A 23,140-nucleotide genomic window follows, 5' to 3' on the forward strand; every position below is an offset into this window, starting at 1 on the left:
AACTCGGGGGCTGCTGGTACTACTGGCATCCTTCAGCTATCTCTATACGCTAGGGGGTGGTTTAAAATACCTTGATGCTCCGCATGCTGTCAGTGGACGGGTGTTCATTCAAATGCTAGCTGGTAATGCTGCAGTCCTACAAGAATCCACAACACTATTTGAAAGAAAACAAAATTATTTTGTTAACTGTATTTTTAAAGAGCAACACAAGTCTTAAGTTTCTTGAAATTACAAAACTGTCATAGACTAAAGATCTTTTAACAGCCCCTAAGAAAATACAAAGATGAAAATTGTTTGGATACTCAAGCACTTGTTTTTATATTACATGTAAACAATAGTTAACTCAATAACAAAGTTAAACATTTAAAGATGTAGTGGTGCTTTTCAAGTACATAAATATTCTAGCTAGTAATGTAACCCAAGTAACAGTGAAGAGCTGGTGTGACTTCACTTAACTGACAATTAAGAATTATTTGAAATGATGCTTTCAATCCAAGGGATGTAATTGGTTACTCTTGTATAGACCCCATACTGCCCTGAAACAGCACAGTCTAAAGCCCAGGACACAATGCCAACAACAAACCATTTTTTGGTCTGAGCATCTAAGAACACCAGTGGTCCTCCACTGTCCCCACTACATGCATCTCTGCCCCCTCCCTCAGCTCCAGCACACAGCATGTTTTCTGTTACCATGAGAGGTTTTCCATTAAATGATTTATTTGCATATGCATCTGTACACTCTTTCTGACTGATAACTATCAACTCGGTGTACAGCAGTACAACGGAAGAGCTCCTAGTCTCAGTCTTTCCCCAACCCGATACAGCTACCATATCATTTGCTTTCATTTGAAATCTTTCTTCTTTTCCTGGTAAACAAATGGGTGTGATATTGGTACTGATGGGGACTTTATGTTTCAGTTTAATCAAGGCAATATCATTGTCAAAATTAACAGGATCATTTTTGTAACCTTCATGAATAAAAATTTTTTCTGCCCAGGCTTCTTCATAGTGATCTGAACGTTTGTTCAAAATCCCCAGTTTAATCCTCAAATCTGAGGGGTTTCTCTGTTCAACTACAACGTGAGCAGCTGTTAAAACCCAGCTGTCGTACAGAAGCGAACCACCTCCTGAACCTCCATGCTCAGTAATTAACATCACTTGCCAAGGAAATTCTCCAGGCTTGGCTCTCCTTCCTCCATATATACGTTCCACAGTTCCACTTCTCCGCACTCCACAAACTGCAAAAACAAAGAATGCAGCAATAAACGTTAACATTTAAAGATGTGGACATTGATTCATTATGCTGGTATGGGTAAAATTAAGTTAATGATTCTAGATGTAATTCCTAGATTATTCTGAATAGTAAAATTGCTTCCAAATGCATGTTTGATTTAGCATACAATTTTCATTAGTCAGTAGAACATAAAGCTGTTGGAAAGTTCTATAATCAAGAGAGACAGTTTTGCTTAAGAATTTGGGCGTAGAGATCTCGATGCATTTGTTCTAAATGTAAATTAAGGTAATTGGAATATATGGACATTCTAATCTAAAAGATAAGAACAATTAGGCTTTTATATTGCAAAATGTTTCTCCCAAAACTCATTTTTGTATCTTGAGTAATTTTACAGAGTAACTAATTTAGCAGTTCGAGCATCTAAAAACAAACAAACAAAACATATTCTGCATTAAGGGTATTCAGTGGCTTTTTCCCCCTCTCAAATAATTCTGGAGACTGGTTCAATTTTCCTGTCAGAAAAAATTCCAAGCAATTGAAAAACAAGAATTTATTTAGTTATGAAACTGCAATCTTCAGAATGGAACTGGAGTAAATGGTTTAGCTTTTTACTGTCTTCAAGGGGAACTGAACTACAGAGTTTCTGGCATTAATCTCCAATACCAGCAGCAGTAGAGAACCTCAGGTAAGACCAAGACTTGTTAAAAACAGTGAGCAATTTAACAGGAAAATATAAGTTCGGTATGGATAACTATGAGGAGTGCCAGTCACACTATGTCATTATTGGAACAGTTTTAGTTAATTAGTATTGTTCCTCCCTTCAGTAGGGAGGAACAATAACTGCACTTACCGTTTTGGAAAACTGTAGTAACATAAAGATGGTCGTCTGAATTTTAAAATGAACATTCTAAAATAAAGTGCCTCATCAACTTAGAGGTACTTAAACTATAAGATATGAGTGTTACGACATCTATTACTTAGCTGGGTACATAAACAATGGAAAAGCTTAGCTGAGTAACTTCATTAGAGCCCAGCATCTGTAGGTCACTAGGCTAGAGGTTAGGAGTTTATTAACATAGAGTTTAGCCTCTTCACAAGAATTTTTGAGTTCCAACATGATGCACTTAGAAGCGTTACATCAAAAACAAGCTGCTTCCTTCAGCATAGACCTATGTAGAGTCTACCTCGCGTCCCTGTAACAAAGCATGACTGTGTACCAACAGCATTAAGTGCTAGCTGACAGCTTTATGATTCTTCTGTAACTGCTAATTCCAACAATGGTAATACATCCCTGCATTACCTGGTTCACAGACAGGCAGTGTTATTTCTCCTTTGGAGTTCTTCCAGAATCCGTCGTCACTGCATATATATTTACCTGCATCTCAGAGAAAACAAAATCAAGTGAATAAAATAGCTGGGCATAGTTCTCAAGCAATTCAGAAGTGTCTGACAATGTCTGCAGAGTGTCATCGTGTTTTAGGGCTCCTTCATGTTTACTGCACTCATCAGAAAGTGACTACAGCACGTACTTCCCCTCTGGCTGTTCTCGGGATCTAATACTCCTGAAGCCTTCAATACCACGCAAGCACGTAATGCCACTAACTGAGGAATGATAAAAATGTGTTAAGCTCCCAACTGTTACTGAATTGATCCCACCTGGGGACATTGCAGTACTCTTACGTACAAGTCCTTAAAGAGACAAATAACATTTCCCAAAGTTTTCAGCCTTTGCACCATGTTTTGGAAAGGTCCTGCTGACTTTCACAGGTATGTCTATATAAGTCAGGTGTGTTCCCTCTTCATACCAAGAGAACCAGGAACCATTTTCAAGCTGATGTTTATGACCTACCGTTACTGTTAGCCTTCATGACGTAGAAGGGGGTTTCACAGTGGTACTGAATTTCAGCATTGTAGGTGGTGTTCTCAGGCCCCGTAAGGTATGTGAAGGCACCATTGTCCATCTCCTCAGGCTGACCACAGTCAACAACTAAAGCAATTCAAAAACATATGTATTAAAACAAAAACAAACAAGCAAACAAAAAACAACAAAAGCTAGTAGGCTCAACGTCAACCTAACCAAGCAGGATTTCAACATTTCATTCAGGAAAAGGCCTCTTTCTTCAAGGTATCCAAGAACAGAAATCCTGGTGAAGATTATGTGCTCAGAATTAGGCAGGAAGACAGACATTAATAACACCATGGTTGAGTACTAGGAGCTGTAAAGGTTTTGGTAGAGGCTGTGGTTTTCTCAGAAAATCTGCAACCCCTTTATGAGACAAGCTGTGACTGTGCAGCTCTCACAGCATACAACATATGCAGAGGAAACTAATGCATCTACTTAGGAACACGTACTAACTAAAATAAAGATAAATCTCTATGAGTACAAGTACTTTAGTTGTTTATCTCCAATGATAATTCTTAAAATTGATGTTGTTATATAAAATTGCTGGAAGATGGTGCAGGTATTTCAAAGGACCATTGTATTTATTTATTTTGAAATAACCACCGTTATTTTTCAGAGATTTTAAAGAATGGTAGAAATTGAAACATCATCTAACTTACAAATCCAAAATGCACTTGGACAAGAAAGGGAACAGTTACCAAGCAGAAGAAATGTATTTCTTCTGTTATTTCTTATAACCAATATTTACACAGAAATTTTCCAATTCACAAATATTAGCACTGACTTACTGATGCACTTTGCCATTGGTTTGTTCCAAGAAGCATTCTTTAGGCATTCCGCTATAAAAGACATCACAACATTTTCATTCTCCAAGAAGCGTGAATGGAAATAAAAGGTCGTATTACTTTCACATCAAATTAACAGTGTTAATTAGAGAAAAAACAGCACCAGTTACACATTTCTTTGCTCACTCATAAGGCAAAAACACAGTAACTAGATTTTTATTTGCTTAAAATGTCTTTACAACTGCTCTGCTGCACTACTTTCTGAATGAGAAAAGTAAGTCATTCCTACACCAACCTCATTAATCTCTTCAATGTGCTAATAAAGCCCATAGCGGATGGCTGTTAATGAGAGGGACAGTTACCCTATCTAGAAATTTGAGGCTAATTTGCATTTGCTGTAGGTAGCAGTTCTACCACTTAGAGCTGCCTTGTCTCCAGTAATGACAGCACACAGAACCAGTCAGTGCATTTCAAGGACAATACGGACCACAGCCTGTGTTTATTTATTTCCACACACATCCATATTTCTTATCCATTTCCTGATGAACGCTAACTGGCGTATCAGTTTAGCTGTGTTCTGTTTCTACATAAACAGTAAATTTGTAGAACTACCAAACCAGACAGATTATAAAATAATTGTTGAAATAAGTCCGTGTGCTTCCCTGAAACACAGCCACTTAACTGTGATTGTAAAATTTTGCTGTACGCATACACAGCCTAAAGCATCTTCCAAAACTGCCTGCTGGGAAGCACAATGCTATTAAGAACCAAGTGTGAAATGCTGCATTCAGCAGGAATGACCAAGTATCCTAGTTTTAACTTCCCTGGAGAGATGAAATAACAAATGAAAGACAACAAGAAATTCTCACTGCGCTGCTCTCATGAAATCTTTTGTAAAATCACTCTATTCTTCCAACGTAATTAGATGCAAATCTCTAAGCAGCAGTGTTCAATCAACATCAGCAAACATGCACACAGGCAAACACGGAGACACAGGTCTTTGGGGACGATGTCAAAGACAGGACAATTGCTGACAAATTTAGTGTACTGAATATGCCTCATAACTGTAGTATGTGAGCACCAGAAATTGTTAATGAGAAAAGGTTTAACCCCTAAGAAATCACGTCCAATAGGGCTGACTGCCGCGGTTCACCTACTTCAAGCAGCACGTATCCAATGTCACAAGAGAGAGCATAGCGGTCGCCCTGAGTGTACTGCGCTTGCACTGGTGCTATGCGACCATGAGGTGGTGCTTCAGGACTGGGGCATGGCAAACCTGCAGAGAAGCAGAGCAATCAGTATTCCCCTTAAAGTGGTTTTGCTATTTACCGCTCAAGGCCCTTGGGGAGGGCGTGGGGACGATGCCAACGCTCTCTCTGCCCTTTCTCTGCGCTGTTTCACTCACACAGACACAGATTTAAAATTACTGAGAACAGAGAAAAAAACTGAACTGACCGTGATGTTCTCACATCAAAGGTGTGCAGCAACCTGTCCAGAGGCAGGCTATGCTGACACACACATCTCTTAACTTTTCATTAGTTGGGAAACTTATTCCTTAAAATAAAATCATATGCCTAAACTAGAGGTTAACTGTAAGGCCAGCAGGAATTCTGGGATTCTCTTAAAACTTTACTTCAGAAGTAAACTACTTAGTGGATACATTGTTCAATAGATACACTACCAAAAACTAAGTATGAAACTACTGCTTCAAAGCATGATTATTTAGGCACTATTCATGCCTTTCCAGAATGAAAATCCCAAAGTAGTTGGGACTTGAGAACTGCACAGAGGTCTCTTACCCACCTGCTGCCATGTACTTCATCTTCCATCCAGTGTGTGCTCCCGAGGCATCAGTTATGAAAGTAATATTCACAGCACTAGTTTGTGTCTCAATTTTCGCAGGCAAAGTCTTCCCACAGAATGGGCCAAATTGCTTTTTGGGTGTTTTAATCTAAAATGGAGAAGATAAACAAACTGTCTTTACTCCTTCCCCCATGAGGCTCATTGAAGAACAAAATGATTTTAATGCAATGACTCCCTGAACTTTACTAGCCCTTTCTCGCAAAGCATACAAAAAAAAGGCAGGTGGTTAGAGTGATGGCTCACCACTCCAGTAACTCACAGAGGGCCTTTTCTCCAAGCATCCTAAATGCTACAGAATTCCTGGGAAGTGATCATTGGACCCGTCTTATAAATAAGCAAACTGCATGGAAATGATTTAACCGAGTTCCCTGCCATCACTGGTCTGTGATGGGGGCAGAAGTTGTGATGATCCAAAATCTTTGAAGTCATCACAGACATGTGAGCTTGCATTTGTGTTTTGGGTGAATTTCCCAAAGGAGAAAGGTGCTGAGAGAACAGAACAACAAAACTGAAGGGATGAGAAGAAAAACGAATGAGGAGAGATACAGAGAGACAAAACTTGAAATGGACAGAGCAAAACACAGACTGAGGAAGACAGAGTAAAAGAGCTGGGCCTGTCTCACAAAGGCTGTGAGAGCCTCACCTTACCTGAAGGACGTCATAGGGGCACAGCACCTCTGGGTGTGTCTCCACATCAAAGGTCTCCACGAATTCCAGAGTGATCAGGAAGCCATCTTCTACCTGGATGTTGTAGCTGCAGGTGCTGAGTGGGGGATAAGGTGCCGGATAGTCAGGGCTGGAGATTTCTCCAGTTCTTTCAGTAAAAAAATGGTTCTGACACAGGGCTAGAAAAAAAAAATAACAGAAAATGATCACAGATGCATTAACTCAGTCGAGCCATACTGAGGAACAGTTGTGGATCTTTTGATCTTTTCCTACTGTTGTCCCTTAGAGAAAGCTTCAGAACCACGGATTTAACTACCTATGAAGTGAAACAAGAGTCACCCATTCCACCAGCAGGCATTTGTCACCACTGAGAAAGCTGCCCCCTCTCTGTTGGGGTAGGCCTCCATTATCCTGCACTCCTACCTTTGAAGCAGCGTGGGGAAGGACATCAGCAGGAGCACCACTTAGCCACAGGGCTGGTGGTCTGAAGTGTGCTGGCTGGAAGCTCATCAGAAACCTTCCAAGGTGTTAAATTTGTAGCTCCTCTGCTACACCAGAGTGTGCAGAGTGCTAGGATAGCTATCAGCTCCTCAATTCCAGAAGCCTCTGAATGCAGCTCTTTCTTTTTAATGCCTTTGTTGCCAGACATTTAGAATGTAATTGTATTCTCTGAGCAAAACCAGCTGTGCCTCTTGCTGACACAATTGGAGCCACAAATGCTCCCTGCTGAAGAGAAGCAAGAAGGAACAGCCACAAGTGCCCTGAGGATCTCTGCTTGTTGACAGCATCTGATCACTGTGAAGTGGTGCTTTGATCAGCTGGGAACAAAGGCTTTATGATGTGCTGCAAGAGCTGTATGAGCAATCCTTTAATTGATGAGGAATGCTGGACTGGCTGATAACACCGGCATATTTTTGCACCACTGTGATGCTGAATTAATTGTAAGAGGGAAATTGTTTGACTTTGAATCGTATCCTCAAATACACTGCGCTAACTTCCATCAACAAAAATGCCATTAGCCAGTCCTTATTTACAGATTATCATCTAAAATAGACCATGCAGTTTAAGGTTGTAATTTTAACGGAAAAGGATTGAATTTTGAATGAGAAAATGAATGTGACTGTCCCTTAACTAATTGTGGATTTCATTAGCCAGGATTCTAAGCTCTTTTTACTTCAGAGAATGAAACCTGCTTTGACCCTATAATCTATGCAACAGCACTGCTTGCTGCTATAGGAAGTATTTGGTAGGTTTTTACTCGGAAAAGAAAGCAGGAGCAGGTAGAAGGATTATCTTTTTGTTTTATGTTTGTGTGACTCTTAACACAACAATACCACAACACAAGTAATGATGCACTTGGGTACCCTGTGTGTTTCTTTTAGCAGAAGCTGCAATTTTAGAACAATCTTTCTCTGTCCATCTTCCCAGAAAGTTATGAGCAACTGCTTTTATTTGACATAAACCCTTCCATCATCACAGTGACTGAGCATCTGTATGTGCTGTACTCTGAATTTATCATCTTAGATTTTCAAACACAATTCACAAAGACACAGAGAAAAACGGTCAACAAATACCTATAAAAGCCTATCCTGTGGAAACTGAGCAGTCTCCTAATTTCAAAATCCTGTTTGAAATGCCCCTCTTAATCCAAAGAAGCAGAGAAAGCTTAACTAATTCACATGGAGGTTCTGTCTGCCTCTGCATCTAGCCTAACAGCACACTGTTCTGCACCAGAAGAAATCAGTTGAGCTACAATGGGAATTAAATCTTTTCCTTTCATGCTGCACTTGTAGAGAATTATCAGCAAGTGGGTTTTTTTCTTAATTGTTATTATCTCATTCTTCTCAGCTAAATGCACGTTTCTGTAATTCCACTGATTCTGCCTCAAACTACAGAGGCATTTCATGGCTATATGAGGATAAAGAATGTTTTCCAGCACACTCTGCCATGCTGCTGCAGGTACTACTTACAATAACTGCCAGGGACACACAGAGTTCACTGCCTCTTCCCAGGTTTACGGTCCTGCTATAATACTTCTTCCCACCTGCTGCAAACCCAGGCTGAGAAACACCCCAAAACCCGAAACCTACTTGATATTCAGCTCTAGCAGTCTACAGTTCACAGCTATAGCAGTGGAAAAAAAATCCGCATCTCTTTTAAGAACTGAAATTTCCTCGCGTTGATAATATCTATTGCTGTTCTACAGCCCCGAAAGGAGTAGTCTGGAGGCAATTATAGGAAGAGATAAAATATAAATCCTTGAGTGCGTAAAAAGACTCAGTGTGAAGTCTTATCCTAAACATACAAACCACAACGTAATGAGTACTATCTTTACACCCCTAACTCCCCACTGAAATCATTAAGAAGGTAAAATCTGAAATCTGCTTCTAGTTCTGCATCAGAATCCCTTCCTATTACCTACAAAACCATTTTTGCCTGGGCATGGGATCTGTTGCGTAAAGAAGGAATACGCAGGTACAAGTAATAAGACCAGTGCACCATTAATACCCCAGTAAGTCAGAAAATGTTTTTTTTCACCTTGTTTTTGAGGACTAAAGAAGGGGAAAGATACAGACTAATAATTCTCCACTCTTTGTTTCATCTTTCTCCCTTAAATTCAGTTTACTGATTTTGATGGGAGATTTTCACAATATTGTTTGGAAAATTTTTAGTCATCACCAGTAAGCTCTCTTGACTTGAGTTCACATGAGCAGCCCAAACTAGCTGACCCAACAGAAGACACCCTCCCTGTACTAGTCCAAAGAAATTTGCAGCTTGAAGATGGAGAGGCTTGGACTTTACCTTTCTTTTCTTCTTATTTCCTGCATGTGGCTGCTGGGAGTTCCCTTTGTCAGGGCAATATTTTTTTTTCCGTAAGTCTGCAAGCAACAAAGTCATAAACTAGCCAGCACAAAAAGGATCAAATAATTTTTGAACATCTCCCAGAAGAAATGCTGTCCCTTGACTTCTCCGTCCAGGCTTTAAGGCTGTCCAGAGAGTACTCAATTATGCTCAGGTCATATTTTTATTAGAACCGCAGTGAGCTGTTTGCCAGAGGCTTGAACTCTGAAAAACGACCTGCTCAAAACTTGCAAGTCCATTGTCATTGGCTCATTAGGTCTCTAATGAAAAGTGGATCATAAATTGTGTCGCTGAGCCATGACAAAAACTCAAGCTGCTTTGATCACAAATTCACTGTGACCATAAAGCAGCCTCTTGGTAATCACTTGCACAACCAGTCCACCACCAAGCAGTCCCCTGCAGCATCTACCCTCTGTGACACTTACTACGCATCTCCAGGTAAGTCGGGGCAGTGATGTTACCTCTCCTTTTGCAGGTGGACAGTCAAAGCCAGCACTGAGTGACTTGTTCGAGATCACACAGAAGCCTGAAAATGCAGCGACCCGAAACGAGTCAAGCGTCTCATCTCCAAGACTCTCAGTACCTCCCATGCTCACCTGGGAAAGGGTTCCTCCCCATTTACTCCAGGCACTGAAGAGCAGAGCCGGGGGTTGGAAGCACTAAGCCTCATAAATGAGGATTAAAAGCACTCCTGCTAAATTGCAGAAATAAAGAAATGCTGATTGACTAATGATCCTTAATCCCTTGAGCTTTTTCAACAAAGCCTTGTTTTATCTTCCAGCAGTTCACCTTCAGCTGCTCAGCTCTGCCTTGTTAACCTCTTCCTTGCAATTATCATCCTGGTTCCTCCACAGAGAAGGGGAGCTGTACCCTCTGACAAAGAACCAAGCACAACAGTCCTCCAACATGCTGCAAGATGGTCCCTGCCCCAAAAGGGTACAGTGTAAAGGGACAACAAATTAATATGGATATGGAGCAGTAAGGGGCACAATGAGGGACTGAGAGTTATCAACCAGTGCTGCAAACTGCATGGAAGAGCATTCCTTGTGTTGCATCTGCTTTGCAGGGGGCACTGTTGCTTTCCCTTGTATGAATGCAAGACACTAGTCCTCTCCTAAACTGCTCTGGTGACATTTTCATCACTTTGCCATACTCTTGGAACTCTGAGGCTTTGTTCACCAGACCAAATTTCAGCAATATGACTCAGTTCCCTTCAGGAGATATGGTCAGTCACCAAATTTGGATCCAGGAAAAAAAGAAATCAAACCTTTCCCAAGAGTGGGCTCTGAATATAAATAGTTTCAATATACAAGTCTGGGTGCAGACAAGAGCTTACCTAAAAGTAACAGTAGGGAATGCGTGTGCAGTTCTAATCGTTTTGTAGTTTGAGAACTCTGGAAGGTCAAGCAACAAGAGCTGGACAAGAAATTTCAAAAGGCTTCAGGCAGCTGTGATGCTCAGCTTCTCTCTTAAGAGCCCCTGCATTATCTACTTCATTCTTTCCCTACTGACACATGGGAAATGCAAGAGAATGAATGCCCCAGAGGATGCCATGAGGTTTCAACATGGAATGGCCTCTTTATTGGCTGCAGGAAGCAGGTCTGAAAGGCAAGGAAACGAGACATACAAGTCACCAAGCAAGAGAAGCCTGCGGCCCTTGGTCAGACTGCAACAGGCAGGGCATGGGGGAGGGCACAGCAGCTCTTCCCAGCACATCTGTCTCCATCTCTGCCTAAGCGAGGAGAAGCTTAATTATCTCACGCTGGAAAATAAAGGAGAGAAAAAAAGAGCCTGTCAATATCAGCCCACCCAGACAGGAACCAAAAATCAAAGGGGCAACTTTTGCCCTCATGTCATGAAGGCAATGAAGACCTTTGCTTTCCAGCCCAGCCTGGGGGCTGGAATGGCTGCAGCACTTGCATCTGAAGGCCTCTGAAATGCGAACAAGTTCCAGCACATCGGCTGCACCACAATTCCCAGCACACATGCCTCCACCCATCAGCAGTGCACGGCAGCCCAGCCCTTCTGTATTGTTGATACATTTCTGCTAAAAGCCATCACTTTAGGAAGGAGAGGCTGAACAACGGATAGCTCTGTTTTAATACAGTGGAGATACGAGGAGTTTGAATCGAATCAAACCCAGGCAGCCATGGCTGGAGAGCGTTTTTAACGGGCTGTAGTTGGGAAGTGAAATGTCAAGGTTGCCATAAGCACTCTAAGCTACACCCAGCTCTGCATTTCAGCCCTAGGAAGCACAAAGAGACTATCTGCCCACCTACAACGTATTTTGTGAGCAGTTCTGTGTGCTGCTTCTCTCAGACAGGACTCAGCTCCAGGTGGGCAAAGCTGCACGCACCAAGGCTGAATGTGCTACCATGTGTAGGCACACGTTCCACTGCAGACAAAGTGAATCCAGAGGAGCTGATCACTGTGCTGATTCAGACACTTCGCCGCCTGCCAGCAGATAAGCTTTCCCCAGTTGAGCACTGAACAGCACAGCCAGGCAGGAGTCAGCTAGGTACACCTCATGCTGTATGCCCTTCTGAAGAAGTGCTTTGTGCCTGGCCTTGCCTCTCATTTACTGAGTGGATGATTGTATCTGTTGTCAGTGATGGGTGGACTGTGCTGCTTCTCAGCCTGGGTCCCTCCAGGGACAGTAAGCAAACTCCTCCATTAGACTTGGCAACTCGACTGTTAGTTTTTCCAACACATCCACAAATCAGGTCCAGAACACTCGGTATCTCAGTACCCAGACAGCACGATAAACTCGGGTGTTGCAGAGCTGGCTGTACTGACAGCCACGAAGCCTGGCAGTGTCTGCAGTGGGCAGCAGAAGATGACTTTCTTGCTTCCCCGTTCAACCTGCCTAAAGCTAAACAGGGGTGGATGCTGATTAAGGAGTAGCCAAAGCAAGTTACCTTCACACCACACCAGCCATTGGCTTCTCTTCTGGACCTGCCAACTGCCAGTGCACCATTTTACTGCAACACAATACTGCCGGCCCTAACGGCTGCAATTAGCCCACAGCCACTCTGCAAAGCACGCTCTCTACTCACAGACATGACTAAGCCTCTACATCTCCTTCCAGCTGCTCTAGGAGGTGTAATATCCCATAGGAGATGTTAAAAACAAAACCCAAAAAAGCAGCCTTGATCTTGATCCCAGTGCTGTAACTAAATTTAGGTGGATGCTGTAGCTAGGAAAGTCTCTCTTGATCTGCAAGGGCTCACCTGTGCATGTCCTCTTGTTTTCGTGCAGTGTGTAGCCGACCCGACAGCTGCAATAGTAGCCCCCCACGTAGTTGTGACAGTGATGGTTGCAGAGGGGTTCACCATCAAACAGCTGTTTGCACTCATCGACATCTAATGGGTGAAACACAAAAGAATTAGACAACCAACACCTTCTAACAGCACTCGGTCTTGGTCTGAACCACTGCGTTTATGAGGGTGGCTTGCTTGTCTTTGGTGTCTGTGCCCTTCTGCTTCTGTCTCCATACAGTGAGGCTGCCTTCTCTCACCTAACACCAGGAGTCAGAGTCTGTGAGAGCCCAGGGAAGCACCAACCCCACCACAGCTGGGTCTCTCCCAACACAAGAGGAGCTGGGCTCTTACCTTCAGCAGCATAGAACGCCTCAAAGCCCGTGAATGGCTTCTCATTGGAGTAGTCGGACCGAAACACCACCGTGAGGGTGTTGTCAGTGGAGAGGTACGTCTTGTTGCCCGGAGCCTCCTCGGTGTCTGTGCTGTCCTTTCCACATAGTGTAGCCAAGGTCTTCCCGCCAGAGCTCAGCTGCAAAACACAGACAGATCTACCAGGCGATCTCAGAGCTTTGCTCTTCTCAACCTGCTTGGACAGCATGAGTTTAATGGTGTGTGAGAAGTGCTTCAGGCCACTTCTAGACTTGGATGCTCTCAAAAGGTGCTTCTGGAGGTTAATCCAGATCCAGTGACACATAAGAGGATTTCCCCTATTCTCTGTGACTTAAGCCTATACTTTTATCTCCCTTTTTCTTTTCAGAGGCCCACACAAAGCTGAGGCCATCCCGGGCTGTCAGCACCAGGCTTTGCTTATTGTACATAATGCTCTTGTTAACTTTGCACTCTCGGTGACAGTCAAATCTTCGTGTGTAGGAGACCTGACTGAGGCCAAAGCTAGAGATAACTGGGATAAAAAGGTTTCATACACTGACAAATTCAAATGTATAACAAAAGGTCTCTTTAAGCCAGTGACTCATGTATTCTGTATATTCTCTCATGTATTCTGTATATTCTCTCATGTATTCTGACTCACTTATTACAGTTGCAGTTCCTCATTTATCTTCTTTTTAATACAAGATAAATGTTCTGATATATGGGGGTCATGTGGTCCCTGGTAGCGATAAAACTGCATACACTACAGGCTACCAGAAACGAGTACTCTGTCCTGCCCAAAGAAAATTGCAGGAAGAACAACACAGGTGTGGGGAACGGGAGTAACCTGCCATCTAGAATCACAGAATCATTCAGGATGGAAAAGATCTCTAAGATCATCTAGTCCAACCTTTAACCTAGTGCTGACAAGTCCACCACTAAACCATGCTACTAAGCTCTCCATCAACACGTTTCTTGAAGACCTTCAGGGATGGTGACTCAACCACTTCCCTGGCAGCCTGTTCCAATGCCACACAACCCTTTCAGAAAGGAAATTTCTCCTAATATCCAAACTTAACTTCCCCTGGTGCAACTTGAGGCCATTTCCCCTTATCTTATCACTTGGTGCTTGGGAAAAGAGACCAATCCCTACCTCACTACAACCTTCTTTAAGGTAATTGTGAAGTACAATAAGGTCTCCCCTGAGTCTTTTCTCCAAGCTGAACAACCCCAGCTCCCTCAGCTGCTCCTCCTAAGACTTGTTCTGCAGACCCCTCACCAGCTTTGTTGCCCTTCTTTGGACACAAAGAATATAAAACCATAGAAGTGAGATCCTCCTAGACAGTAACAAGGCTGCCTGACCTGGGCCCATCAGATTCTGAAGCACTGGCAGGGCAGTGGTTTTGCACGCTCCCTGTGCATACAGCTCCCTTTCTGATGTATATCAGGTCTACCCAAACAACAAAATGGGGCAGCTGTAGGATGGCCTTAAATGAGCAGCCGGGTTGCCTAACTGCAACACACGCCAGCACATGGAGTACAAACCTTTCAGGGACACTGCTCATCACCCAAACACTTCCCGAAGCCAGTATCTCTGTTTCTCTTCCCGAGGTTGTTTCTCACATTAGCTAGCAAAAGCACAATAGCGAGTGTTGCAAGTGCATGTTTGGACAAGCTGACATATCTTGTTTAGACTACCACTTACACTTCTACATCTCCCATTATACGCTGCGTACAGTACTACATGTTAACGTAAAACATACACTGTAGCTTTGGAAAATGAAGCTCAAATGTTGTTCTGGGCAACATCTCAAACTTTTTGCTTCACAAAAGGGAAACATCAGAGTTTTCTGAGCATAAAAAAATAAGTTTCAAATGTTCCAACATGACAATCGCCCCTACTTCCTGGTCCCATGGGCCTCCGCAAACACATCATTTACAAATCAGCTGAGCCTGAACTTCACTAGCATACTAGAACCAACTGTTTACAACAGTTATGTTGGGTCTGCATGTGCCCAGGATCACACACAGATCGTTTTAAAGAGTGTGCCTGACCTACACGTACCTTCACATAATCGTATTCACACAGGTAGGACAGCTCCAGGTTGAAGTGGGTGAAGTAGATGCGGATGGAATATCCCTTGGGGACGGTGATATTCCAGATTCTCTCCTTGTGATTGGGGTAGGTATTTGGAAAGTCAGGAGAGGTGATCCTCCCATACATTTTCTGCAGCACGATACTGCCGGTTACTCCACCGTAAAGTGCAGCTAGCAAGAGAAGCAGCCTGCCTCAAAGGAACAGAAACAAATGGAGAAAGAGTGAGTGTCAGCGCATTACACCCCGACTGCCACGCATCCAAGCTGCTGATCTTGGTATCAGATCACTGATATCCCAGCACTAGCTGAAACCTTCATAGCAGACACCCCTCTCACTTGACAGTGGCAGGAATCAGGAGGTACCAGCGGAGTCACACTGCAGATCACAATCATGCTCTTGCCTTGCAAGGCCTGTACAGAGCCAGGTGGCCAGGGGAACTGGGAAGGTCCCTGTGACTGCACTCACCTCATCCTGTTGCTCTCCTGCCTGAGCCTGCTCTGCTCCGAGCCCTGGGGCAGGAACCTCTTCTGATGTATTTGCATTTGGGGGCGGATGTATTTATTGTGTGTGCTCTGCTGTGTTTGTCTGGATGTTGAACTCTGATGTTTATCTCCCTTCCACCCCCCTCCAGCCTGCTGACTTCTGAGAAGAGCAATTGCTGAAAACCAGCCTTATTTCAGTGCAGGAGGCCTCCGTCAATGACAGGCAGAGGCAGCCAGCAGAGGAACGGCAGGATTAGGAGTGCTGCTGGCTCCGGGAGGGAGCAGCAGTATCAGAGCTCTGCAGGAATGCAGTGGGAGGAGGTACACGGGGTGGCTCCAGAGTGTGTGCACGGGGGAGTGCGAGGAGCTGGGTGATGCTCTTTCCCTCTAACCAACGGCTATTACTGTCAATGCAAAGAGCACGCTCCTGGAAGCACAATTCCTGCCACTGTCCAGGCAGGAAAGTGTTGAAAACGACGTAGTGGGGCACGCTACAGGATTTCAGAGTAGTGAGCAGGCCCAGTTAGGCAGCTCTGAGTAGCGGGGCAGGCATTGCACTGCAGCAAGCAGACACAAGTTTCAGAGATGCTGGTCATCCAAACCCAGTGCAAGCCCGTGTTGATGCAGCCTGCCCCGTGCATTGCTTCTACACGTGGATGCCTTTTTAGCCTATCCACCCTGGAACACCAATAAGGTAAAAAGGTGTATGTGAAAAATGAAGTGTTTTGAACCTGGCTTGCTAGGGCAATGAGCAAACGTTCTGTGCTCACATCTGCCTGTGCACCCTAGCATAGGAACTCTAAAAGCTCCACAGTCAGTTTCTACCCAATCTGGCAGAAGAGAAACAGTTTCAGGGATGTTAATGTATTGGAAACAGGCAGATGGATAAAAAGAAAAACGAATTCCTATTACTAGGGAAACTCTGAGGAGAAGACTGCAAAATGAACTCAAATTCTTTTTAAGTATTTGGGAGTCCACTCGAGGATTTCACACTGCTACAAACATCCAAACAAAGAACCCTGACAGACCCCATGGAATTCAACTGGTAGAACCAATGCTGTAGGACATCAGGCTTTATTAATGCCACTGCTCACCAACTGTTTCTTCCCAAATCAGCATTTAGGTTTCCTAAAGACCCATGGATAGGCATAATAAATGAGGGTGAAAAGCCTGTATCTGGCTTTAATGCAGAACCATGTCCCACCTCTCCCCAACAAAAACAGAGAGGGAACAGGAAAGCTGATCTGCAGCAGGGAACAGACTCCCACACGATGCACGCAGGCAATTTATACCGAGATACCACGTAATTAAATGGACACCTCTTCATATCCACTTTTGAACAGCCAAAAAGCATTACCCCAGGCAGTGAATTTGGTGCTGGCAGGAAAGCAGGAGTTATTACATGAAAAAAACTAAAGCCAACAAACCATCCAGCAGACTGCAATCAGAAAATGCCATTTAATAAAAGTGAAGGAGCAACCAGTAGCAGTAATCAATTGAGTAATAGCAGTTGCCACAAGCATGGTTAATGGACAAGAACCCAGAGGGCCTGAGGTTTTCCCGAGGCCCACGGGTTGCTAAAGTGATTCTATCAGCACATGCAAATGTGGACTTTATACTGTCTGGGAGAGAGGGAACAGAAAGGAAAATTTGCAAAAAATCGATACCTGCCTAACTGAGCTGGTACCTGATTCCTACAGAGAAATACTTCCAGAAGTGTCTCACGTCAGGCTTCCTGCGCAGGTTAGCAGCAGAGGCGTGGATCAGTTCTGATCTCAGGTCTGGGAAGTTTCCCACAGCCCCAGAATTTGATTCAGCTGCTGAAGCTGGTGGTTGCCTGGCACTGACACAAGAAATCTGACTTAAATCGTAATCCTGGAGTCTGAGAAACTGGGAATGCTTGGTGCAGTGCACATACTGGCCTTCCTCTGGTGCAATCCTTGGATAGATAACGCCGCTGTGATTTTAGTCCTCAACACCTGACATGAGCAGTACCCAAAACATTGTCCTGTTTCTGTGCCCAGAACTCTTCCAGCTCCAAAAGCCTGCTGGGCATCTGCTAGCCAGGTAGAGCAGTACCTTGAGCACTGAGATGGCCAACCTCCAGCCCCACAGATGCTCCTCTTGCCAACAATTTCCCTTTTGTCTGCACAGGCCTAAGCTAGCCTGAAGGACGAGTGGACTTCATCCATGTCACTGCAGTTTCCAGATGTCTGTGACTTGCCAAGTTGCTGACCCACTTTAGGAAGCCTGGGTGTTATCTGAAACGACAGATGCCTCTCGCGAAGTCTGCCCAGCTGTCTTCTTGTGCCCCTGTCTCCTTCCATGCCTAGGGACTGGGGTAGTGCAAACACAAGCCATCATTTTCAGAAGAACCACCAGCACTTGTGAAAGCCGAGGATCAGAGAGAGGCCTAACAAAGATACTGAAGTGACCCCGTGTGCACCCAAATTCTCCTTCAGCCCCTGTACTGTGACTCAGAACACACTTTTACTACTGTTACCACTGAGGTCTATCCAGGAGAGGTTTCAAATCCCTCCTGTGACAACAGCAAGTGCAGACAGCTGAGCCAGGCACATGAATAAATCAGCAAGAGCAGAGCTGCTCAGCCAACGCTGTGCCCTTCAGGGTGGCACTGCTGTGGTCCACAGACCTGATCTCTGTTTTCCCTGCAAAACCAGACAGCAGCAGGAAGCGACTGAAAGGAGGAAAAAGCTGGAAACCAGCTGCATAGCTAGGGACCCCATCAAAACTAGGAGGTCCAGGTTAAGTCCTGGGGTAGCTGTTTCATCTGACAAGAAGGATTCAAAGTAGAAGAACACCACCTGATGTAAATCCTGCCAAAGCCATGTTCCCATAGGAACAGTTTCAGTTGGGACAAATTCTGAGATTTAGCAGTAAAGTCAATACAGCCCCAAATCCACTTCATCAGGAAAGTCCCACGCTATTTATCTAGCCCCAGACTATTTATCCCAGTCCCATTACCTAGTGGACTGTGCAAAACCTCACACCGTCTCAGGAAATCCCGCCTTGGCCATCATGCCCATGGAGAAAACCACCTCTGGGCTTCTGACAGCAGCTGCACCAAAAGCCCTGTGACCATTGACCACGGTCAAGACCAGGCGCTTCAGGTGCACCAAGCAGGACGGTGACCATCTACCATGCCTCCACATCCAAGACACGGGGACAGTGCCAAAGACGGGGCTGGTTAATCAATGGAGGAGAAGCCTGCAAAGGCCTTTCCATCTTCTTTCCATCGAACACAGCAGCGGCTATCCTCATGTCACAAACCTGGAGAACCAATGAGCGTAATACTGCTTGTTGTGGTCCCCACAGACATCACTCCCCATTGCCCCTTAGCTCTCAAATGCCAGCTGTCTCTGCAGAGCCCTAAGAGATTGCTTTGATGCTTGCTGTTCCGTGCCTAAATCCGATCCTTCTGCATTGAGGGGTTCGGAGGACTGGGGGGGAGGATGCGGCAGAGGAAGAGGCGTCGTTTCCTCGTCGCAAATCAACCAGCGTGACTGACATCAAAAGACAGGCACACAGACGGAACAAGCAGAAGATTGAGTGGGGCAGGGGAAAGAGAATAGCTGCTGTGAAATAGGAAAAAAAACATCTTGTCAAGGTAAAAACAGCAGGCAGAGAAAGCTCAAGCAATGAAGCAAGATACTTTCTCCCTTCAATTAGGGTATGGTTTTCTTCCTTCCCACCTCCTGCCCACACTCTCCACTGCTACCTGGTTGTTTTAGCTTCTGTTTGCAAAGATAGGCTCCAGCTGCTGCAGAGTGCCAAGACACATTTCTCCAGCGCTGAAAAATCACTGGACTTGCCTTCTCTGCCCTGTACACACTGATTTCCAAAGGACAGCCAAGGCAATTCTAGGGCCTCATTTGAAAGCACCCTGGAATCTGAGCTGAAAGTGTCCGTGAAGGTAACAAAACCTCTGGATTGAAAATACTGGTTTAAAGTTTTTCTCCTCTGTCATCAATAGAGGTACCCAAAAGAAGGGTAATTGTCATCAGCATGGGGCTGGTGTCAGGCTGTGAAGCATAACCTCTCCAGGAGCACCACAGAGCTCAGAGGGGCAAAGCAAATGCCTCTGAACATGTGCGTGCCTGTGTGTGTGTACATGTGCACATGCACATGCTAGGAAGTGAATGTGTGCACACTTTACACGTTATATATGTGCACACAATCAAAATGACACTGTGTAAACACCTGTAAAACCTCTGTGCAATATTACCCAGCTGCAGAATCCAACAGCACGTGGTTTTCATGGAAGCCAGCACATTTCAGCCACTGCCTGGGTGTATGTGTATGTGTATGCAGTCACACACACGACTACACAAATTCCAGAGCAGACCCCTACACTGCACGCACTTACTCCCTTGGGAGACAAATGACAGCACACAGGTAAGAAATGCTGGTCACATCCTTCTGCCTTCCGGAAAAGCTCCCATTCTGCCATGAAGACAACACAAGAATTGCATAGGTCAAAATCTTCTCCCATTGCCCATTTCCCTGCCTCCCCAGTCCTATGCACTTGGGTCTCAAACACTGAACTAGCTCCCAAAGCTACCGGCTGACTCCCGCCCACATCCTTGGTAGCTGCAGTGTGTCTGCTGGGCCGGCTCCAAGCCTGTGACTTCACTGGAGCAGCTGTTTGTGCTGGGAAGAGAATTTGGTTGCAATTCAGATGCAGCTAGAGCCAAAGCTATAAAATACACTGCTGTCTTCCATCCAAGCAGAGACGCTATGCATGTTACAGGCGCGGCCAACACATTTTACTGGGGTAAGCCTGCCTCCAAACAGCTGAGAGGAACAAAGGGGACGAGTGAGTAACACACGTCTAACATGAACCTCTTGTCTAACACAGAGTCTCAAAGCAGGGAAGGTAGGCTGAGGGCTACAGCACAGAAAACCACAAAGAATGCAACTAATCTGCACTGGATGACACAAAGACCAACCAAAACTGATCTCCTCAGGAACTCCCTGCTGTGAACTGGGTGAAGCTAATCAAAAGCCTTCTCTGAACCTATCACAGTCCAATTCAGCAAGCAGCCTGGTCCTGCAAAGCAATTAGGAGACCTTCTGGTTCCCAAAACAGCACCCAGGAATTACTGGATTTCAGCTAGGAGGAGCAGTTGGGGTTACACACCTGCCACAAGGTTACACACCAGGCCTGGAAAGTCACTTGTCAGCTTAAACCGGGTTATCAGTGTGAGCCCTGTGCTCCAGCGCACAGCCTCCAAGAGGATCCACTTGAGCAACAGCCTTTTCCAAAGAACCCTTTGTCAAGGAAGCAGAGAAAAGCAAGCTTAGCAGAACAACCACATCCATCTCCTTCTAGAGTTTCCATGTAATTCACCACCAAATTATCTTTCCTTGAACGATATAGGGATATGGTGTAGTGGGGACTGTTAGTGTGAGGTTAGAGGTTGGACTCGATGATCTTGAGGTCTCTTCCAACCTAGAAATTCTGTGATTCTGTGAAATGTAAACCCTTGCCAGCCTGCAGACCCAGACTCTGGAGATTCCAGCTACCACCACTTTGGTTCGTGTCTGGGAGGAAATCCTTGGTGGAAATCCCTGTTTTCAAAGCAGAGGTGCCCAGATTTCATTCATCTTCCACATCAAAAACACAGCAACGTCACTCTCAGCTGAGAGCACGAGGTCTGCCTTTGGAACTCAGAATTTGACTGCTTTTCTCCATTTCAGTCTTTGGTTTCTTCCCTCTTCTTTCAAGACTGTTCTTCCACTACATGCAGTAATTAACACTGCAGAGAACTGTATTCTCCTCCTAAACAAGCTGAGACTGGAGGAGATGGTGAGCTCGAGTTTCCCTCCCCCTACAATCATGAGGAGAAGCCAAGAAATGCACCACAGAATAAGGTGTCAGTGGCATTAGGGCTCACAAATTCATTAAACCCACAGGCTTCTTGTCAATCTATACATCCAAATGCATTTTCTACTTACCCCTGGTCAACTCGGAAACATTTTTCATGATTTCTCTTCCTCTGCAATTGCCCATAACCTCATTTTTTTCTAACACAGAGGCTATTACCCACTGATCTAGATAAACGGTAAAGCCAGTCCAAAGCACTCCCAAAATAAGAGCTATTGCTCAGACACCGAAGAGCTAGTATGATACATTGAAACGGACAGATCTTCCCTCCAGCTAAATCCCTCTCTGAATGCACACAGCCTCATTCCTGCCCTGAAGAAAATAGATTGAAGGCCATGTCAGAGCCAACAGTCGCATCAATCAGAACCCTTATATTAAAACGCCTGTAGCACTCCAGGAAAAAAACAAACACCACCAACAAAACTACCTACTAAGCAACCAGCTGTGATAAACTTCTGCCTGCCACCTCCGTGGAGCAATGGACTTTTCCCAATTATTTCAAATCAACCCCTCTTTGGGGAAAGTCTGGGATTCCTGGTTATTCTCCTCTATTTGGAGAAAAAATCAGGGATAAGTGTGGTGCCTTCTAGATGTATACTGTCTACAAATGCTGCTCTTATGTATCTTACTTTTCAGGCAGGAATGACAAATTTGTTTCTGCCCCAAAGAACTGTAAGCATTCAAACTGAACAGCATCTTTCATGCCAGATCTGGAATGAAATTGCCTAAATTTCACCCTAAAGCTCTTGCTTCTTGCTATAAAGAGAAATAAAACAACAACAACAAATGCAGGGCAAGAGTATTGTCCTGCATGGACACTTTACTCCTCACCTTCTTTGCTCATTTTTACTTTTCTCACAGAAATCTCCACAAAGCAGTAGCCAGTGAAATATCCTTTGCTCTTGTGTGCTTTTGTTTTGGGTAGTGAAAAATGCTTGGATTTGAAGTGAAATTGTGATTTTTTAATAGAGAAATTTAGCTTTTCCTTTCAAACGAGTGGGACAGTTACCTGGCTTCCTTTTTGTCACTTTTCAGCAGGATCAGTGAAATTCACAACACTGAAGTTTCGCAGGAATCATGATTAAAACTTGACCAACAGAGGGAATCTGCAAATAGAAAATAAAAGCATTATCATGCAGTTTTCCCAAAGCACAACTTTAACAGAAGCATTACAAAGCAGGAGTGAGCTCATGCCAGCACAGCAACGTGTCCTGTCTCAGAAGAATCTGCATTTTGGAGATTGGCAAGGCTGTAACCTGACTGCACAAAAACAAGTTTTTGGGTGTTGGTACTAAAATACTCCCTGGATTAAGAAGGGAGCTGAACATAAGTGATTACATATGTGAGTTTTTCAGACCTGCTGGACATACTGACACCTGCTCTCACCTGCTAACAGCAGGCCCACAACTTGCTGAGTCTCAAAGCTCTATACAGAAAAAAAAAATAATAAATAGAAATTGACATACCCTAGAGGCATTGGGCCTGCTGGCAAGCAAAGAGAGGCCTGGTGGATGCTAGAGCCTTCTGATTTAAAATTAAGCATGGATTCTGTGAAATTATACCCTCAATTCCCCCAGTTATATTACCTGCCAGTGACTTCAGCTAGCCACCAGTTTCAGGAGCTTATTGTGCTACAGCGAAGCTGAGCCCCGAAGTAAACAAAAGCATTTGGCCAAAAGCAGAGTGAACTTGGTTCCAGGATGTTGGATC

General features: G+C 44.4%; 1 protein-coding gene across 5 annotated transcripts; it reads right to left on the reverse strand.

Moving 5' to 3' along the window:
- Positions 1-273: 273 nt before the first annotated feature.
- MASP2 (MBL associated serine protease 2) lies at positions 274-22,541 on the reverse strand. Of its 5 annotated transcripts, none has more exons than XM_013101187.5 (11): positions 22,440-22,541; positions 15,008-15,227; positions 12,925-13,102; positions 12,544-12,675; positions 6,434-6,630; positions 5,726-5,873; positions 5,080-5,198; positions 3,926-4,004; positions 3,084-3,221; positions 2,535-2,609; positions 274-1,238 (listed from the first exon to the last, which is right to left on the reverse strand). In XM_013101187.5, the coding sequence occupies exons 2-11, from the start codon at positions 15,164-15,166 to the stop codon at positions 463-465; spliced, it is 2,001 nt and encodes a 666-aa protein (XP_012956641.1). In that variant the 5' UTR covers positions 15,167-15,227; positions 22,440-22,541; the 3' UTR covers positions 274-462. The 5 variants fall into 5 exon arrangements, with proteins under 5 accessions (XP_012956641.1, XP_071883014.1, XP_005021331.1 ...); XM_072026913.1 differs by having other exon boundaries at positions 15,008-15,231; positions 22,440-22,534; XM_005021274.6 differs by lacking the exon at positions 22,440-22,541 and adding an exon at positions 15,506-15,627.
- Positions 22,542-23,140: the final 599 nt, after the last annotated feature.

The sequence above is a fragment of the Anas platyrhynchos genome, chromosome 22 (genome assembly GCF_047663525.1).
Source record: "Anas platyrhynchos isolate ZD024472 breed Pekin duck chromosome 22, IASCAAS_PekinDuck_T2T, whole genome shotgun sequence".
Classification (NCBI taxonomy): domain Eukaryota; kingdom Metazoa; phylum Chordata; class Aves; order Anseriformes; family Anatidae; genus Anas; species Anas platyrhynchos.

What these genes read in the sequence shown, in the direction of transcription:
- MASP2 (XM_005021274.6), bottom strand. Translation starts at nt 15,582, where the DNA reads ATGCAAATACATCAGAAGAGGTTCCTGCCCCAGGGCTCGGAGCAGAGC. An exon ending in GGCGTTCTATGCTGCTGAAG is followed by an intron (nt 12,676 to 12,924) that starts GTAAGAGCCCAG and finishes TTCACCCATTAG; the next exon opens with ATGTCGATGAGTGCAAACAG. An exon ending in AAACAAGAGGACATGCACAG is followed by an intron (nt 6,631 to 12,543) that starts GTGAGCCCTTGC and finishes TTTTTTTTCTAG; the next exon opens with CCCTGTGTCAGAACCATTTT.